We start from the raw sequence: 20,151 nt of genomic DNA on the forward strand, positions 1-20,151 counted from the left end.
CTCAGTGTTCCATCTCCAAGATTTAAGAAGTTAGATAAAAGGCTCTGCAAAGTTGCTTTTAATTCCAAAATCATGATTCTATAGGTATTTGTTTAGGTACAACTTCAATTACGTAGACTGCAGACCTTTCTTAAACATTACTGATATGCATATGATTTCAGTCTGTTTTAATTCAGCTTACACTATATTTTTAAGAACAATCCCCTACAACCACACTCGTCTCCCTGATTTCCAAGTTCTTAGCATCATTCTCCTTGAGAGGGAAATGTTGACAAATAAATGGTTGTGGAAATTTTAGTGACTGAATTATTCTGAGATGAAATCACTACATCCTGAGATTTTGTAACCCAACTGAATTCTCTTTCACTCACTCACTTTTTGGAACTTCCTGGATTACCAACATCCAGGAGTATAGAATGTAATCATCCTGGTTATCCTGACTGTTCCGTGGCATCAAAATTCAAAGGCAAAAAAAAGGTATGACTCATGTTCAGAATGACAAAAATTTCAGAAGTGAGAAAATGCCCCAAGTATTTGTAAGTTTATAGATCTAGGGGGTGTCAGGCAATATGAAGTTATCAAGGGATGTCCACTGTAGAGGAGAATATGTATCATATCTCTAAATGGACTTTCCACTTTAAGTCCTTATCAGCATACTGCACTCCAAGGCTAATGACTACATAAAAGGAAGAAGATAACCATGTCAAAGCACAGTGTTTAACAGTTTCTGCTGTATATTTTACATTATATGACAACAAAGTCAGGCGAACCAACCATCAGAGCCGATCACTGCCTAACCTTCTTGCTTAACCCTGAAAAGCAAGGGCTGGGAAAGGGAAGGCACAGAGGAGAAATCTGTAAAGCATTCTTTAGTGATTACCAAAGCTGCCACACCACAAAAGTTAAAACAGTGAGAAGAGCACATGATGTGACAGCTTATACAATATCACTAGGATTCTGATGAATACTAGAAGAGGATATTAACAGAATACTAGAAGAGGATATTAACAAAGCACCCTCATAAAACAAATGAACTTTTCTTCTCTATAACTACTTGGCCAGCAAAATTTTGAAGCTACCAAAAGAAACTTCCAGAAGAAAATATGGAGAAACAGTTCAGGTCACTGATTTGGGCAAAAAAAAGGGGGGGGAGTAGATTGGGGGGTAAGATCCCAAAAGCACAGGAAACAAATGCAAAAACAGACAAACGGTTTATATCAAAATAAAAAATTTCTGCATGGCAATGGAAACAATCAATTCAGACTTAACCTGAGTAGGAGAAAATATCTGAAAACTATTCATCAGACAAGGGATTAATATCCAGAATTTATAAAGAATTCAATTAAAAACACAAAAGTAACCTACTTAAAAATTGGGGAAGTGATCTAAATAGATATCTCACAAAAGAAGACATACAAACAGTCAACAGGTATATGAAAGAATGCTCAACACTAGTCAGTATGGAAATGCTATTCAAAACTACAATGAAATAGCATCTCAAACCTGTTAGAATGTTATCAAAAAGACAAAGAAATTCTGACATGTATGTGGAAAAAGGGGAACTTATACATGATTGGTGGTAATATAAATTAGTATTAGTATAGCTATTATGGAAAACAGAATAGAGGTTCCTCAAAAAACTAAAAAAATAATTATCATGATTCAGCAATCCCACTACTAGGTATATATCCAAAGGAAATAAAATCAGTATATCAAAGTGATAACTACACTCCCATGTTTACTGCAGCGCTATTAACCAAGTTTTGAAATTGACCTAGGTGTTAATTGATGTTTGAATGGGTAAAGAAAATGTGATACAGAAAGGACAGCCAGGTAGTGATGCATGCCTGTAATCCCCCAGCAATTTAGGGAGCCTGAGAAAGGACAATCTCAAGTTCAAGGCCAAAGCTGGCAACTTAGTGAAACCCTATCTCAAAAAATTAAAAAGAAAAAAGGTCTGGAGATATACCTCAGTTGTAAAGCACCCATGGATTCAATTGTCAGTACTGCAAAATACAGAATGGAATACTATTTATTTTTAAATTTTTTTATTGGTTGTTCAAAACATTACAAAGCTTATGATATATCATCTTTCATACATTTGACTCAATTGGGTTATGAACTCTCATTTTTACCCCAAATACAAATTGAAGAATCACATCGGTTACACACTCACATTTTTACATAATGGCATATTAGTGACTGTTGTATTCTGCTACCTTTCTGGAATACTATTAATCCTTAAAAAAGAATTAAATCCTGTCATTTGCAGCAACATGGAAGAATTTGGAGGATATTGTGTTAAGTGAAATAAGGCAGGCACAGATAAATAGCACATGTTCTTTATATATATATATGTAGTTGTAGATGAACACAATACATTTATTTATCTATCTATCTATTTATTTATTTAATGTGGTGCTGAGGATCGAACCCAGTGCCTCACGCATATAAGGCAAGTGTTCTACCACTGAGCCACAACCTCAATCCTAGCACATGTTCTTACTCATATGCTAAGTAAGTTCATCTCATAGCCATAGAGTAGATTAGTGGTTGCTCCAGGCTGGCAAGGGGAAGGGGAGGAGGAGATAGAAAGAGATTAGTGACTGAGTACAAAAATACAGTTAGGAGAGGTCAGTTCTAGTATTCTATGGCACAATAGGGTGACCACAATTAATAGTGATTTATTGAATATTTCAAAATAGGTAGAAGAAAGGATTTTGAATGTTCCCTGAATCTGGGTCCTTCTCACTTCAGTAAGCTCCAGATATCTCCTTTCTGCCCAGGTATCTTCTAGATCTCCTGTATCAGAAGTTGAAAGGATGCATTTGAGAATCCCTGCCTGTGTTCTTGGCTGCCTAGAGACAGCAGAGAACATTAACACCTGGCCTCCTCTTTCTCCTCTAAGACACCTGGTCTGTCCACTCCTTGTTTCTCTGGGGTACCTGCAGACACAGGGTCTGCAGAGCATCTTCCTGAATGCCAAGCTTATTTGAGGATAGTGAGGGCATTCCTATAAGTACTGTGAATAAAGGTTGAAAGAACAGGCTCGATTATTGTTAGTCTGCCTCAGTTTAAATTCTGATCTGCCTTTTCTAGCTTTGTGGTTTTAGGTACAATTTTTAACTTCTCTGACACTCAGTTTTCTTAGCTATCAACTGTATCATTTATACACGTATTAATTGATATACATACAAAGATACACAGCACCATGTCTAGTATGTGAAACAGCTCAATAAATTTTTTTTTCAGCTCAATAAATTTTAGTTTCAATATTGTTTCTTCGGTCTTCAAGGAAATCTGAGATGCTGGCAAGCTACTTAGGGCCCTGACCCCAGTGATCAAAGACACATGCTTCTTCTGTCTCTGCTATTAAGAGTATGTTAGTGGAAAATTTAAGAAACCCAAAATAGGTTTGTTGTCTAGGTTTAGAAGGCTCTATTCCAATTTCTACAAAGAAGCTAGACAATTTCTTAGCAATGCTCTAAAAGGTTACACCCTATCACCAAAGCTTATTTAAAATTAACTAATTACTTTAATAAAACTTTATTAGAATTTCCTACACATGAGGGCTTTGATCTGGTACTGGGAATGCTAGGGGATGGATGGGGGCACAAACGTTTCTGTCAAAAAGTTCATAGTGAAGTGAAGGCCAACAAAAATAAATAATAATAATACAGATGAAAACATGGTACACTGTAAGGAAGTACAGGGTACTAGGGCAAGATCCTGGAAGAGCATCTACCCAGGACTGGGTCTTGTTGGAGATATTCACCTCTGGAGGAAGGGTAAGAGAGTAAGCCCACCAAAGGAAATCGCATTTGTTGGAAGAATGAGGAAGTAAATAAACAGGGCAACACTAGGAAGGGGTGTGGGAAATGTTTAGGCCAATTGTGTAAGGTGGTAGATTGTTGCTATTTTGCAGATACACATAAGAACTCTCTTCGTATTGTGCAGAAGACCTCACTTTGCAATTGGTTGTGGGACCAGAAGTGTCTGGAACCAGAAGTCCTCTCTCCCACAGCAGCAAAAGGGCAGGCACATGGCCCAGCCTTGACCAGTCAGATGACCACTATCTCAGATTTTTAACATTGAGGATGGTGGAACACGTAGCCACATCTGAGTCCCAGGAATGGCAGAATTAAAAACAAAACAAAACAAGGCAGTGAAAGCAGTGATGGTGTCCTAACCAGACGTTTCTCGGGAATGTCCCTGCCTGTACATCTTGCTGCATTTTCAGAGGCTAGTTTTACAGCTTTGCAGTGGATGCTATAGTTTAGATCTTAAATGTTCCCCAAAGGTCCAGTGTTGAAAGATTGGTCTCCAGAGTGGTCAATTGGGAGATGGTGGAATTCTTGAGAGGTTCAACCAAGTGGGAGGTTTTCAGTCACTGGGGATGAGAGACCGTGGCCCCCTCCCTGCTCTCTTTTATTTCCTGGCCATGAAGTTAGAGGTTTTGCTCCACCACTTGTTCTCACCATGATGTGCTGCCTTCACCACAGGCACAAGGCAACAAGGCCAATGGACCATGGAATGAAACCTCCAAATGTGTGAGCCAAAATAAACCTCTTCTCTTATAAGTTAATTATCTCAAGTACTTTGTTATAGAGTTGGAAATTGACCAACACAGGAGACATGTAAACTTCCCAAAATCTTTCCAAAATTTTTTCCTGCTTATGATAGTGGGAATCAGTTCCATTTCTTGAAACTAAAAACCTGATAACAGAAGTGATTATTGTAATAATTGAAGGTATAAATACTAAGGGTTTGAATCAAGTCAGGGACAGGAACAGGGGAGATAAAGGGAAGGAGATGCTTTTAACAGATAATGAGGGAGATAAAGCACCAGGTCTTGGTAACCAGCTGGAAGCAGAAGATAAAGAAGAGGGCAAAGTTAAGGACAACTTCCAGGTCTGTATTGAAAACAAGCAAACAAAAAAAGGCGGGGGGGGGGCAATGATATTCAGTGAAAATATAGAAGGAAGGTCATATTTGTGGGTAGCAAAAAAGGATGAGCTCAGTTTAGGCCTACTGGATTTAAGGTGCCTGCCTGACAGTCAAACATGATTTCTACCAGGAAGCTGATTGGACAGGTGGATCTTAGAATAGCCCAGGCAGGAGGACTAGGAGATTAGAATAAATAGCTAGAAAAATAAAGGAAGAAAGGAAAACCAGGAGATGGTACTGTCATAGGAAACAAGGATGTTTACCTCCTGGTGTCAAATGCAGTTAAAGAATTTTAAAAGTCATCAGGGCAAAAACATATAAATGCAGGGTAAGTGGTAACTTTAGCACCTGGGAAGTCACTGGTGATTTTTCTGGAGTGGAGAAGAAAAAGACAGACTTCAGTAGGATGAAGGATGACAAAAAAAAAGTGAGAAATGAGGAACTATGAAAAAAAAATTTTAAGTTCATTTTAAAGGAGAAAAAAAGCAGTGCCTAAAACAGGAAAAAGTGCTAAGAATTAACTCCCCACCTCCCAGGACTGGGGATTGAACCCAGGGGTTCTCTACCCTACCATAGTGCTACATCTGCAGCACTCCTCCCTCTTTTTGAGACAGGGTCTTGGTAAGCTGGCCTCAAACTTCTGATTCTTCTGCCTTGGCCTCCCGAGTAGCTGGGACTGCAGGCATATGCCACTGTACCCTGTGATGCTGAAAATTAACTTTCAATAGAGGTCATTCCTTCATTCCACAGTATTTAATACATACCTCTTGCTGTGTAGGTCCTGGGAATAAAACAGATAAAACAGACATGGTCTTCAAGAACTTGCGGACTAGAAGAGAAGGAATGCTAACCAGTCTGGTGAGTGCCAGCAAGGAAAGCAACAGGTGGCTCTGAGAGAAGGCAACAGAGGACCCTAGTTATGGCTGAGGTTCAGAAAAAGCCTCTCCAAGGAGCTGGCCAAGAAAAGGGGGTTGGGTGAAGACAAGGATATTTTGGTCAGAAAGACCAGCCAAGTGCCAATGTCCTCAGGGGAGCTTGAGAAGGGAAGGAGTCAGGAAAGACCTGGAGCTGAGTGGTGTAGCAGCCCAAGATGAAGGAGTGACATTCTGGAGTAGGAGCAACAACCACGCCACCGTCACTGGGAGGGAAGGTGTGGAAGAGGTGAGTCTGTCAGTCTGGAAGCAGGAAGTTGAGGGAGTTGTCTGATGGCTACTGTTTTCTTTGTGAAATAGCAAGACTAATGAGGCACATGAGAACTGGGTAAGGTGGTAGCAGATGGGAATTTGGTCAATGGAAGAGGGAGCTCAGCTTGCTCACCGCTCAACCATTATTCTTCTTCAAGTCCTTACAATGTGACCCCTCTTAGAAATGGCTTTCTCAATTTCTGGCACCAAAACTGATAACTAGGGCAAAGGACTCTTGGATTCCTTCATACTTAGGTCTAAAATGATCCTCAGAAATCTCAGCTACCATTCACTGTTACTTACTTCGTAATAACCTAATTTACTTAACAGGAAGCAACTGTAGCCAAATAAGTAGCCATCAGCTCATGAAACACCCATCCACTGGAAACTTGACATGCTCTTTTCAACAGCACTCCCCTTTTTAATAAAGTGGGTTTCTTCCTTCATTTCCCTTGCTTTCCTATTCATTTTATGTCTAGATATCTTAAACTCATTCAGCTTTTAATAAAGCAAGTCCTCCATTCTTTTTCTCAGTTTAATACTTAGGCACAATCATCTATTCATTTACAAGCAGGCAAAGTTAAACCATTTCTTTAGAAGGTGGCTATAGGCTGAGGCTGAAGGTTCAGCACCCCTGGCATGGAGTCAAATACATTCTAAGCCATGATGGCTTAACAATATCCCCAGTCATTTGTTTCTACATTCATGCACATACAGAAATATGTTGGCCTCCAAGGATTTCTGAATCTGACTTGATTTCTTTTTCTTTTTTTTTTTTTTTTTTGGAGTCCACTCCCAAGAAATTATATTAGTCTCTGACTGCAGCTCAGAATAATGACTTAAAAGTATCTCCCATTACAACAAATCAGGCATGAAGCATCCAAAGGCAATTTTCTTGCAGTGCAGACATTATGAAGAGCTAGTAGTGATCTCACACTAAGTGGGATACATAAGTCTGCCAGCAGCTGGTTAAAAAAAAAAAAAAAAAAAACAAGTATCTATAAGGGGAATTAGGATTAGTGAGAACAGAGAAAATAACTGAGTTATTTCCAATTTAGCTTTGGTAGACATCGGAGTGATGGTAGCAGAGGGAAAGTTCTAGATCACAGGCAATAATCGCCCTTACAGGAAATACCCAGGACACTACATGAAAACCACACAGATACTCATCTTTTATTTCCTGGCAGAAGCTACAATGATTCTATCTGGTTAACAAAGTATTTGATCAATTTCCCTAAAGTCTTACTCAAAATTCTCACCCTAAGGGCCATTGATTTAAAATTCTAGCATCTCAGATTATTTTAAAAGAAACATTCTGAGTGATTGTTTGTAGCACATTTGCACAAAGTCCAGGACCTAAAGTAGAAGGCAGGTGAGAAGCAAGTTCAAGGGAGCTCACTAACACTCCAGTTTGCATGCTGCTTCCAAACACAACCAGAGAACTCAGCAAGGAGGCATGGATGTTGCTATAGGAATGTACAATACATTCTTCAGAAGACTGGTTTTCCACTTTCTCCTCACTCTTTTCCCAAAAGAGAGGGAAAAGAGGCGGGGTGGGGGGGGGGAATGCCAATTTAAATGCTATGTAATTCATACAAAAATTCACCAATGGTTTTTTCAGCCCAATTCCTACTTGCTTTTGACTACTTTTGAGTTAAAATAAACTGCTATTATAATAACAAGACATAAAAAAAGAAAAGCATCCATCAACACATGGCTCCATTAGAATAGAGGCCACTGCAAGGAAAAATTAATCCCCCAAGTTCCCACATCAAGCTCAAAAACAATGCTCCTGGCTGTCATTTTTCATTTAGGCCAGCCCTGTATTTCTAATAAATAAGGCTTTTTATTTTTTTATTGATCTTTTCCCTCTCAGAACATAATAAGACAAATGTCAGCCCACAGAGAGCTTTACTTTGGGAAAGGAATCAGGAAAAGGCAGAAGAGGACAAGTTTCAAGGGCTCTCTCTAACTGATGTCTACCAAATGGAGCCTTTGCCTGCTCCTCAGGCTGCCAGGGCTGCTGTGACTGACTTCAAATTTACCAGTTTCCCAAGAGCTACTTGAAAAGAAAAGGGAATTTCACAATCTTGAACACTCTCCCCTCTTACTTTCTACTTTTCCCCAACCACTCCCACTTACAAGGAGACTTTTATATATACAAAGTTTCAGAAACAAAGCATGCAAACACTCACACACAAATAAACTCCCCCAAACTAACACCAGTGCATAATTGTGTTTTGGTTGGAGTTTTTCCAGCTCTGTCACCCGTTCTCTGTTAGAAGTAAATGAAACTCTTTGCTTTTGCAAAGTTAGAAACAAACTCTCCTCAGTTTCAAGCTGAACAAGGCCCCCCTCATATCTTACAGACCCCAACAAAATGAACTCACTGCCTAAAAGCCTGTTTAATTTTTTTTAAATACACCAACCTATTCCTCAAATAAAGATCTTTCACTTCTCCCCCTCATTCAGCTTCCCCTTTTTGCCGGAAATGCACGTCGTTTTCAATTTCTAAAACCTCTTTTCAAGGGATCCTGGGCCCTCTCCACTCTTAGGCTTGTCCCAGGGATTTGGCTTTGGGCTATCCTGATGCAGGCAGCCCTTTCTCAAGCACATTTTGCCTTCTTGAAATCATAGTGGGGTTTCATTTCAAGAGAAGTCTCCACTTAGAAGGCAGTCTGAGCTAGGTCTGATTCTAGTTCCCCTCCCTCTCTGTCCGGTGAGAAGGGAGTCAGAGATGGGTAACCGGCTCCGCATATTCTGCTCCCACTGGGCTCAGAAAGTAGACAAAGTACCCAAGGCTCAAGTAAAAACTCCCATTAGCGCAGACTACTGTCTTCCTCCACATTCCTCAGCAGAAGTTAGCCAGCCCCCAGAGAAATCAAAATCATACCTTCCTTAGATTCTTCGGTTTCCGAGTGCATAGTGTCAGGGTAACCGGCTGCAGGCACGATCGCCGCTGACATGTACTCTGTCGAGCTGCAAGTTCGCTCAGCAGAAAGATCCGCACACAACGGAACATAAAAAGGAACGAAAACCACTAACATCCAAACCTCCCCGGGGCGGGAGGGCTGGTTCTGGTGCAGGGATTTTCAGGGGGAAAGTTCTGCAAGAGTGACGAATTGCGTCTCAGCTGGGCGGCAGGAGTCCGCCCCCGAGCGGCCGGAGAGCGCCCAGGCCGGCAGGCCAGGCTGTGGGGCGGAGGCAAGGCGACCTGGCCCTGCAGGCTCCCCGCAGGTGGGGCGGAGGACCAGGCGAGGCAGGGTTAGGGGTGCCGAGGGCAAACCCACTCAAAAAAACTGGGAACATAAAATAAATGTGCAATAAAGGAAAGAGTCATCTCAGCCAGCGCTGCAGTTTTATATAAATAACAAATGCATATAAGCAAACCTACACTTAGAGTTACATTTTTCAACACCCACTTTACTTTCTATGTCTTGTGTTTTTTTTTATGTCCAAAATTATGAATTATAAAGCTGCTGGGTTCTGTACATTTTTTTTCAGGAAAAAAAAATACAGATACTGTCCATGTCGTCCTCAGGTATGAAATCACAAACCCCAGAGTAGGACCTCCGGAAGAAATTGGAGGTGGCCTTCACCACTTACTCATCTAGGCAAGGAGGTTCTTATTCAAAATCCAGAATGACTGGCTCACTAACTGCTTTTGCTCAGTTCTGACCCCAGGTCTGACCCACAGGTTCCTAAAGTTGGCAGAGTAAGTCACCTTATCTCTACAGAATCTTGCTTTTCCCTTATGAGAACTGGGGACATGAGCCGCCACCCATATACCTGTCTTACTGAGGTAGTTTACAGAGCACCTGTTTTATCACCAACTTTTGGCAAAAAAAAAAAAAAAGTCCTCAGAGAATAACATATCTGAAAGATCCATTTGGAAATTGTGAGAAAAGTTATATTCTTTAATAAATTTACTTTCCAGCTGCTTTCCTTTACTTCATTTTCCATTTTATACAGGGGAAAATAGAGGTACTGTGGTAAATTTAATGAAAAGAATATATAAAAGACCTAGATTTAAGAAGTCTGAGTTTAAATTAATTCTGCTATTTATTTTTGTATGACCTTAAGCAAATTATTTAACCTCTTGAAGCCTCTACTTCCTAATTTATTAAGTGAGTATAAAAATAGTATTTATGTCTAGTAATACATAGGTAATGATAGTAAAAAGTGATTTGAAAACCATAAGTACTACATATTGTAACTAATTAAAAGTAAATTTTTGTAAAACATACTCTTGGGTTTTATTTTAGTATTGGGTTCAAACAGAAAGAGTGTGTTATTCACAAGCAAGGAGGGAGACGTTGCTAAATATTAATATGAGGCTTAGGTGTTAAATTACTTCCTACTGCTAAATAATTTTAACATACCTAGGACCCTGGCAGAATTTTATCACAATCTCACTGAAAGGACAAGATGAAGAAAGAAAGAAATAAAAGCCAGTTGGAGAGGAGAGAAGCGAAACACCTGGAAAATATCAGTTGTGGAGACTCAGAAACTGGCCTTGCCCCCCAAAGGGTAAAAGGCTGCATCATTCTGAAAGTTAGTTAACCTCATGGTCCCTTGTGCCACACATTCTGCATCAGAAGTTGCTGAAATATGTACCTTATACTCAGTACCCTAGACTTTTGGGAGAAACAACCTGAGATGAAGATAATTCCAAACCAAAGAAATGCTCCCTCAGCAATCACAAGTGGCCTTTTCTGTCCTGCCCAAGGAATCATTCAGTCCCCTCTCTCCTCCTATACCATCTGCCCTTTCCCCACTGCAGCCCAGATGTCCACAGATGTCCACCAGGGGTTCTGAAGACTCCTGCCAAGGCTACGTGCTACACAAATGAGAGTTTCCACTGATCTATAATTGGGCTAAAGCAATACCTTTTCAAGGTGATGATTATGCAAATCCAGACAATTCAAATGCCAAACTCAGTCTATCCCCAGCAGAATTACTTTCACTCTTCTTTTAGAAAGTGGTCCCATAAGAAATATTAGGTAAATGTCCTTTAACCACATTAGGTGTGTTAAAGCACATGTCCTTAATGTCCTGCTTGTTTTTTACATGGGTTCAGGAAAAGGTTTTCTGCCCAGCTCAGGTTAGCCAAGGAGAACAACTTCTGAACGAACAGTTCGGGCTTGCCAAGGCAGCCTTGTAATTCAATTTAGTCATGTTAACAGCTCTGCTGATCTCTGAACATTCACCAAGATCCTCAGAAACCTTGAGAGAAACTTCTTTTGTATTTAAATGCAGTGCAGCAGTCACCTTGGGGAAGAATGTCCTGATCTAGCTGAAGAGCAATTAATGCTCAGCTTTTAAGACTGTATGTGATGCTAAGTGAAATAAGCCAATCCCCCCAAACCAAAGGCCAAATGTTTTCTCAGATAAGCGGATGCTGATCCATAGTGGGGGAGCAGGGTAGGAAAGAACCAAGGAACTTTGGATTGTGCAGAGCAGGGAGTGAGGGAGGGGTGGGGTGGTGAGGATGGGAAGGATGGACCGTACAATGAGACAGACATTATTACTCTATATACATGTATGGTTACACTACTGGTATGACTGTGCACCATGTACAGCCAGAGGAATGAGAAGTTGTATTCAATTTGTGTACAATGTGTCAAAATGCATTCTACTGTCATGTAAAACTAATTAGAACAATAATAACAACAATAATAATAACAATAATAACAACAACAAAAAGATTGTATGTGATAAGGACCTTCCTCTGTCGCCTATATGACCTCAAAGCCATCTGCCCTGGGTAACTTACTGCCTGCCTCATGCCCATATCTTGCAAAATTGGTGACAAAGGACAGCAGACTCTCTAGGGATCCCTTGGTCTTCTGCTGCTTCCAAATATATACTAAGTACTCTTGATTTTCCCAGGCTTTTATTCAAAAGAGGATTAGCACTTTTTTAGCCTCAGTGACTAAAACTCCAGTTCAGCATAATGATTTATTACCTCCTATACATGGGACTTGTTTACTTTTGTATATATGTATAAGAAACACTCCAACATCCTTAGCTTGGAAATCTGGAAGTTCCATCAACAATCTATTACAGACAACCTGATATAAAATAGCAACTAAGTTAGCAACACTTGCCATTTAGTAACAAAGTGCATTTGAATATTATGGTGTATTCCAACACATGTCCAATAATGGATCTTTCATCTTCTCTGTCAACATAGAAGAATTAAAATCCTGGATAAGATTATGATGGTATATCCTTCATTCATTCATTATCAAATATTTACATATGTCACCTATATATGGGTCCGACCTCCCTGGAACTTCCAAGTATAATTTTGCGCACAGATCAAATGAAGTCAAGCTTACAAGTTATCTTGGTTCTAAGAAAGTGGTCAACTGAACTTTTATCACAGAGCAATAGAAAAGTCTTCTCCTAAACCATACATAGATAAAAAAGAAAAGATATTTAAAAAAATAAAATAAAAGGTCAAGGCTTTGGGGTTTTTTGCTTATAGCTGCCTAGATACCTCTTAAAAATAGGGGAGATCAGCAAGTTGAGAGAGGCAGAGATGAGAAAACTAGCAGAACTAGGTAGAGGGAGTAGAGATATTCAGGAGTGTTGTATATTTTGTTCACATGCAAAAGTATTCTAAGTATTCTCTGGAAATTATGTGCCTACAGCTTCTAAGTCATAAGAACTTCAGGTCATTTCATCAGTATTTTTTCATTCTATCCTCCTGACACAATGCTAAATCTGAACATACAAAATTTTAGGTCACAAAATTGTTTATTTAATATAAAAAACAGCTTTCCTCTGTTCAACTTTGAGGCTTTCCTCAGTTTTTTTCTATTATTTATGCCTTTAAGGATTTCTATGATCTATATATAAAATTGAATTTCCCTTTCTCTCCTCATATGTGGGAAAGATCTTTGCTTTTGGTCTCACCTGGCTGGGGCTGCAGGTTTCACATACATTTTAACCTTCCAAAACAGGTAGGCCTAGGGCCAAGCAGAATGGCACATGCCTATAATCCAAGCAGCTCAAGAGGCTGAGGCAGGAGGATGGAAAGTTCAAAGCCAGCCTCAGCAATTTAGTGAGGCCCCTAAATGGATATCTCTCTGTACAGCCCCTACCTGATCCAGGTGATCTGGCTCTCCTTGCCTTAAGAACATTTTATCTACCAGAAATTGAGAAGAGGGTGCTCAAATGACAGAGGTCACTTATGTACCTTCTAGGGAGTCAAACTCTGTGCTCCTAGTGGCCTTAGTTTATATGTTGTTGAGAAATGGGGCAAGGCTGGGGAGTTGAGGTGAGATGGGGCAGAACTACCAGAATCAAGGAAGAAAACTGAGGGAGAATGTGGAGATGGGGAAGGGGAAAAGCTACTGGTGACCAGATTCTGGGAGTTTTCAGTTAAGGGATAACTGTTTCCTCAGACTCCCACGACATTTTCAGGAAATTCCTTGTAATCGGTAACACTCTGAATGTGAGTGAATACTTCTGAGACAATGAGAAGAGCGCTGACCTCAGAGGGGAGCACACACAGGGAGACAAAAATTCACCTGGGGACATTTATTTCCTAAGATTTATTATTTGCTTTTATTTCTCTCCTAAGAAATAGTCCTCATTAAAAAACTTGTAAACACACACACACACAAACACACACAACACAACACACACACACAACACACACACACAACACACACACATACACACACACAACACACACACATACACACACCACACACACACACACACCACACACACACATACACACACACACAACACACACACAACACACACACATACACACACACACCACACACAACACACACAACACACACACAACACACACACAACACACACACACCACACACAACACACACAACACACACACACAACACACACACATACACACACAACACACACACAACACACACACAACACACACACATACACACACACACAACACACAACACACACACACACACACCACACACAACACACACAACACACACACACACAACACACACACATACACACACACATACACACACATATAAATGCATCAGGTCTGAAACTCTCACTTGAAGAATTTATGACCCATGGTCCTTCTTTTATAATACTTAGCAGTGACGCCTTGCATTTTTTAAAGGTTTGACTTAATCTCCTAAATTAGCTTCCTTGGGTCATCATACCCATTTTAAAGACCTGCAATTAAAGAAAAGATTATTTGCTCAAGGTCACCAAACTAAGTAATTATGTTCTTAGGTCACAATGAAAGCAGGCTAGGCCTCCTGTCTGGTATATTCAAATGTTTTTCTCTACTCAAGTATTCATCTAAGATTCATGCTCTTTATTTTGCAGAGGAATGCCTCAAAGCTGGCTGTATTGTGAGCTTAGCTAAGAGTTTAAGGCTGGACATGATTCTAGCACACACTGCTCAAACTGCTCTGTTAAAATGCTTAGATCGCAGCCTCAAACTAAGGTCATTCCATTCTTGATATTTAATGCTTTAAATAAGCTATAAATTTAGCCACTTCTATTTATTTAGTAACATGAGACTATATTCTTTTAAATTAAAAATTCAGTCAGGACCCTAACTAAGCTTCCTTGGATATAAGGCTACCAGGAACACAAGTGGGGAGACTGGAGACAGAAAACCTGGGAGACCAGGGGCGCATGACTGACACTACCACATTCACAGCCAGCCCAGATGGTGCCTCATTTGCAGGAGAAGAGTTCTCTCCTACTCTTCAGTCCTTTGTCCTTTAAAAATGGGCAAGTCGTTAAACCTCTCTGAGTATCTGTTTGCAGTTTTGTAAAATGTGATGATGTCAGGCTTAATTTTTGTGAATAAGACCAGGCTGTTTTAGGTTGTTTAAGGGTGTCTATTCAGAGGGTTGGGTTATAGCTCAGTTGGTAGAGTGCTTGCCTCACATGAATAAGGCCCTCGGTTCAATCCCCAGAACCACCAGAAGAAAAAAAAAAAAAAAGAGTGTCTATTCAGAGGCCCTAAATGTTGATCCTCCAGATCCTCCTTATAGGTATGGCAAAATGATAGAAAGTGAAATTCTTTACCATGCTCAGGTTCATGGGGTCAACATGGGGATGGCACAAGAGGGGCCACAGAAAGAATTCAACAGAGAGATACATCAGTCACAACCAACCAACACATTCCGGGCTCTCCTTCACAAAAATGTTCAATGATCAATCACAGCCACAGAAACTCAGGCCTGGAAGCAAACTGAGTGGCCATCTCTAATCCTCTACTTGTCTGGTGAAGCAACCTCCTAGACACACCAACGTCAACATGCACTCTGTCTTCTGGAATCTCCTCTATTACCTACATAGCAGAGGCAACCTCCTACAAGAGAGAGTCCCATTTCATTTCTGTTAGAAGTTTCCTCTTTACAGTGATCTGAAATTGAAGTCCAAGGGCAGTAATTGTCAAGTCATTTTCACTCTAACCACTGTCTTTACCCTTTAGAGTAAGGAAATAATTTTGTGATGAGATAAACAGGTTTTTAACTGGATTTTCTTTTTCAACAACGTAGTGGAGACACCATCACAATGACTGGCTGAGGTAGCTGCATGCAATATGAGACAGTTATGCAACCTTCTAGTGTCAGCTACACATCTGCTATGGATTATTGTGAAACACTCGGAAGCAAGCAGCTCTGCTTAAGATGGCCAGTGATAATCTCTTCTTTCCTCAGTGTGCTCACTCTACGTGGTTAGAACACAATGCCAAGGCAGGTTAAGTAATGAGTCCTACTTGATTGTATCTGAGCAGTGAAGAGCTTTCTCCAGGTTTCTGAACAAAATTCTGAAAATTGAAATCCACAAAGAAAACAAAGGTGGTACTCCATATGTGGAACTTGGATCACAGACTCTTGGTCCAAGATCTGTTTGGAAGTCTAACCTATTTCCGGTTGTCATGATTTGATTTTCACATTGAGTTTCTGACATGGACAGGCTCTAGGAAGTTAACAGGGTGCCAAGTAGTCACAGTTTAAGAGACAGAAAAGGCTGGCAGGGAAGCTACAGGGCTGCAAGAGGCTTGCCAGGTGTGGGTGGCCAAGGCTGACACTCAGCAGACAAACTCAGCAGGTGCTGAAATGTGCACTGAAGCAGAACTTACCCAAACAGGGTTCTGGGAAAGGGAGGTTATTATTTTTTTTTTTTTTCAGGTAGCACTGAAAGGCATGGATCAGAAGTTTTTCCACTTGAATAGGTCTGGTTACAAAACTTAGGTTTATTCAGCCTGTCCTTAAAAGAAGAGCTATAGAAATATGTATTAGTTAAGAGTCACAAAATTATAGATCTCACCAAATGAATGCATTTTCTAAGACACAGCTAATCTGAATACTGTGCTTGCCTACTAAAGACAAGGTAATACATTGTCCATACATTTCCTAGTAGCAACAGAAGAAAGCTTCAAAAAATCACTTTCTCAATCTGAAATATATTTCCAAAGATATTTTTTTAACCTCGTCTGAATTCAGCAAAGTCCCATCACATGCCATTTAATTTTCTCCATTTCAGCCATGTACAGTCAGCCAGCCCAAGAAGAAATAATAATGAAATGGAACGTCAGCCACTATTGCACCATTCTAATTTTATGCAGCAAAGGAAGCATGACATGGAGCTGGCAATTTGCTGTTTCCCTCCTGGCTCTAGTCTCTGCATGGATGCATGCCCTCTCATACTGTGAGTGGCTTACACAGTGATGGTGAGTGAATACTGTGTCCAAGGCCATGTGTCTTTTTAAGAAACTGAAATAGTAATTGTACATCTTTTGGGGATGCCGTGTAATGCTTTGGAACATTTATACACTGTGTATTGATCAACCTGGGATATTTACATCATCCATTGTCTCAAACATTAATCATTTCCTCACAATAAGTTCAAATAACTTTCCTATGTTCATATGTGAATACACAACCATTGTAACCCCACATCATGTACAACCACAAGAATGGGAAGTTATACTCCATGTATGTATAATATGTCAAAATACATTCTACTGTCATGTATAACTATAAAGAATAAATACAATGGAAAGTCAGCTACCACTGCACCATAAAAAAGAACTTTTAAAATTCTCTTTTCCACCTTTTTTGAATTAGGTACTTTTTCATAGCAAAATGCCTATAAAGACAAGCCAACCAAAGAAACAACAACCTGTTCCAGTGCTATAGGAAGCACATACAGAGTAAGTCTTATACTTACTGGTAGATGGAATATCAGTCTTTAAAACTTCTTAGCCTTCTAAGAGGTTTTCAAAAAATAATATTGAACCCACATAATTTTTACTTTACATAATTCTGCTGTACTCTGAACTAAATTGGACCTTAGAACTTCATAAGTTAGAGTGGTGTGGCCAAGAGTCGTGAAAAAAGACTCCTGATCTCAACTTTGGGATCTCCCAATTGTGTGCCAGTGTACCTCAGAGCACCAAAGCCAACACGAGGGTGTTACAGCATGATTTAAATTTTGAGGGAAACAGGGCAATATTCAACACCCCAGACACTGCATAAGCTACTCATTCCAGCTAGTTCACAGTGTAACATAAGCCTCTGCTATTTTCCTCTCAATGACATCATTTCTTTCCAAAGGTAGGCTGCTGTAATAAAAAAGCAAGTATCATGTAAAAAGTGATGTGGAACAGGAAATGAGGGTAGAAGGTTCCAGTCAGATCTGAAGGTTTCAGAAATCATGGAGTGGCTAGTGATAAATTTATTATCTCACATTCCACATTCAAATTCATTACCTGCCGTGAAAAAATTAAGAAGGGACCTTTATGTATCTTTTCTTTTGCTGACTGGTATGATTCTTTCCTGTAAGCAAGTATGGCTTCTCCAGCACCCAGTTCCTGAGTGCGGACGCCTTCTTCGGCAGCTGGATCTTGCTGTGCACCATGGTCAGCACCACACGGCCTCCAGTGGCTTCCCTGGCCTCTCTCTGAGGTGATCTGCAGCAGAATGCTGCCAGTGGAAACCTTCCTGTAAACAGCTTTCCTCAGAACCTTATTCCAGCAAGTTCTGTCAACACAGCACTACAGCAATTTCTCTACCACCCAGGGAGCCATGGTGAGTCATCCCCCTCCTACAATATCTGGGGTGGAGGGAAGCCTGTGCCTCAGTGTTCACATCTCCCGGGGTGGTAGCTGCTCCTGATACCTGCTACTTCTCTATTCTTTAGAGTTCTCTTTATTTCCTATTAGCCAACCCCCATTATAATTCATATTTCTTTTTGTAATAGTAGTATTATTAATTGTGGTAAAATATACATAACATAAAATCTACCATTTTAACCATTTTTTAAGTGTATAGTTCAACAGCAATGAGTATATTCACATTTTTGTACCACCATCCCCAACATCTATCTCCACAACTTTTTCATCTTGCAAAACTGTTAACTGGGCTGTTCTGTCTAAGAATTTGACTGCTGCTCTAGGTAGCTCATCTAGATGGAATTGCAAAGTATCTCTTTTTTGTGATTGGCTCATTTCACTTAGCATAGTGTCCTCAAGGGTCATATATGTTAGAATTTCCTCCCTTTTAAAGGCCCAATGGTATTTCATTTCATCTGTACATCACATTTGGTTGATCCACTCTTCCACAGATGGACACTTGGGTTCCCTTCACCTTTTGGCTCTTGTGAATAATGCTAATATGAATGTGGATTCCCAAATATCTCTTCAAGATACTTTTTAATTATTTGGGGACTCTGTCTAGAAGTAAAATTGTGACAGCATATGGCAATCCTATTTTTAATTTTTTTTAAGAACTACCATAGTGGTTTCCTAGTTAACATTTCTTTATTTTAAACTTTCTTGTTCAAATTACTGTGTGGTTTGTCTCCTGAATGGACCCTGACTGATACATGCAGTACCCAATAGGTGTACATGTGCATTACTAAATAAAGAAGAAAGTAAAATCCTTCTTATCTTTCAATTATTATTTCACAGGACTACACAGTTATTAAGTTATTTGGACCTTAGCACTTGATAAATGTTAACTACTGAGTACTTCTTTTGTCCTAGAAATGACATGAAAAAAATTACAGAGACACTCAGGGTGCCATGAGCCAGGATCACCTGAGAACCTCTGCTCCAGCCCACACATTTCCTACTGCCCTTAGGACCTGTATGCTTGGAGTTTCCTTAGAGTTACTCTACCTAGAAACATCCTTATCCCTGAAGGCATAGACAGCCTCTCACTTCCACCCCCAACACAGCATCTTGATTTTTTTTTATACAAATTATTAAATTTCTTCCCATTTAAGCAATGGTGCCAAGAAACCTTATGATTATCATTACTTATATTCTTCTGTCTTTCCTTGTTTCTAATCTAAGTCCCACAATCAAAATATTTCCTGGATGGGTCTCCATTCCTACATCAATCAAAAAGGCCATCATCTCTAGTTTGCATTACCTATGATTTTTAAGCTGTTTTCTCATCAACAAGACCATGGGTTGAAAATTCAAATGCCCACTCAAGGTAGAATACACTAATTCCTACCTGTCACAACTACAGGCTGCCTAAATCCCTGTACCCATGAAGGCACACTGATAAGGCAGGCTGTGGGGAAGACACTATTCCTCTCGCTCCCAAAGAAGCCAGTGCAATGCAAAGACAAAGCTGTGAATGTGCGCCCACACACTCGTAGATCTGGGTGGTTTAAAGAGTAAGTAATCATTCAGAAACTTTTGATGCTCACTTTCATTAACTGGAAATGACCTAAAAGAAACCTTAGGATGAATCATGATACCCTGTGCAGCCACACCGTGGGAGCAGCTGCTGCCTGTCTAATTTTCCTGCTCTTACACCCTTTCCAGTGCCCTTTTCAGGTCCCAACTCCTCAACATAGTCTACTGAAGCCCAAAGTGAACTTACACATCTACAGTAAACATCTATTGTACTTAAAGTTGACCATCTTGATGTCAGTTGTCTTCTGAGGCAGATCTGTAAGCTTGGCTATTTAAAATAATACTGAGTTATAACAACATACAGGAATAAATTGAATTTCCCCA

At 40.0% G+C, this 20,151-nt stretch overlaps 1 protein-coding gene across 2 annotated transcripts in view; it reads right to left on the reverse strand.

Moving 5' to 3' along the window:
• Positions 1-20,151, reverse strand: part of Tnfaip8 (TNF alpha induced protein 8) — a 111,217-nt gene that overhangs the window by 30,558 nt on the left and 60,508 nt on the right. Inside the window, exon 1 of one of the 2 annotated variants that reach the window (XM_026379490.2) lies at positions 9,025-9,258. The exons of the other annotated variant lie outside the window; for it this stretch is intronic. Within the exon in view, the coding sequence (XP_026235275.2) occupies positions 9,025-9,178 (154 nt within the window). The 5' untranslated portion in view covers positions 9,179-9,258. Of the gene's footprint in view, positions 1-9,024; positions 9,259-20,151 lie in introns of those variants that run through there. 2 annotated transcript variants of the gene reach the window in all.

The sequence above is a fragment of the Urocitellus parryii genome, chromosome 1, assembly GCF_045843805.1.
Source record: "Urocitellus parryii isolate mUroPar1 chromosome 1, mUroPar1.hap1, whole genome shotgun sequence".
In the NCBI taxonomy this organism is placed as follows: domain Eukaryota; kingdom Metazoa; phylum Chordata; class Mammalia; order Rodentia; family Sciuridae; genus Urocitellus; species Urocitellus parryii.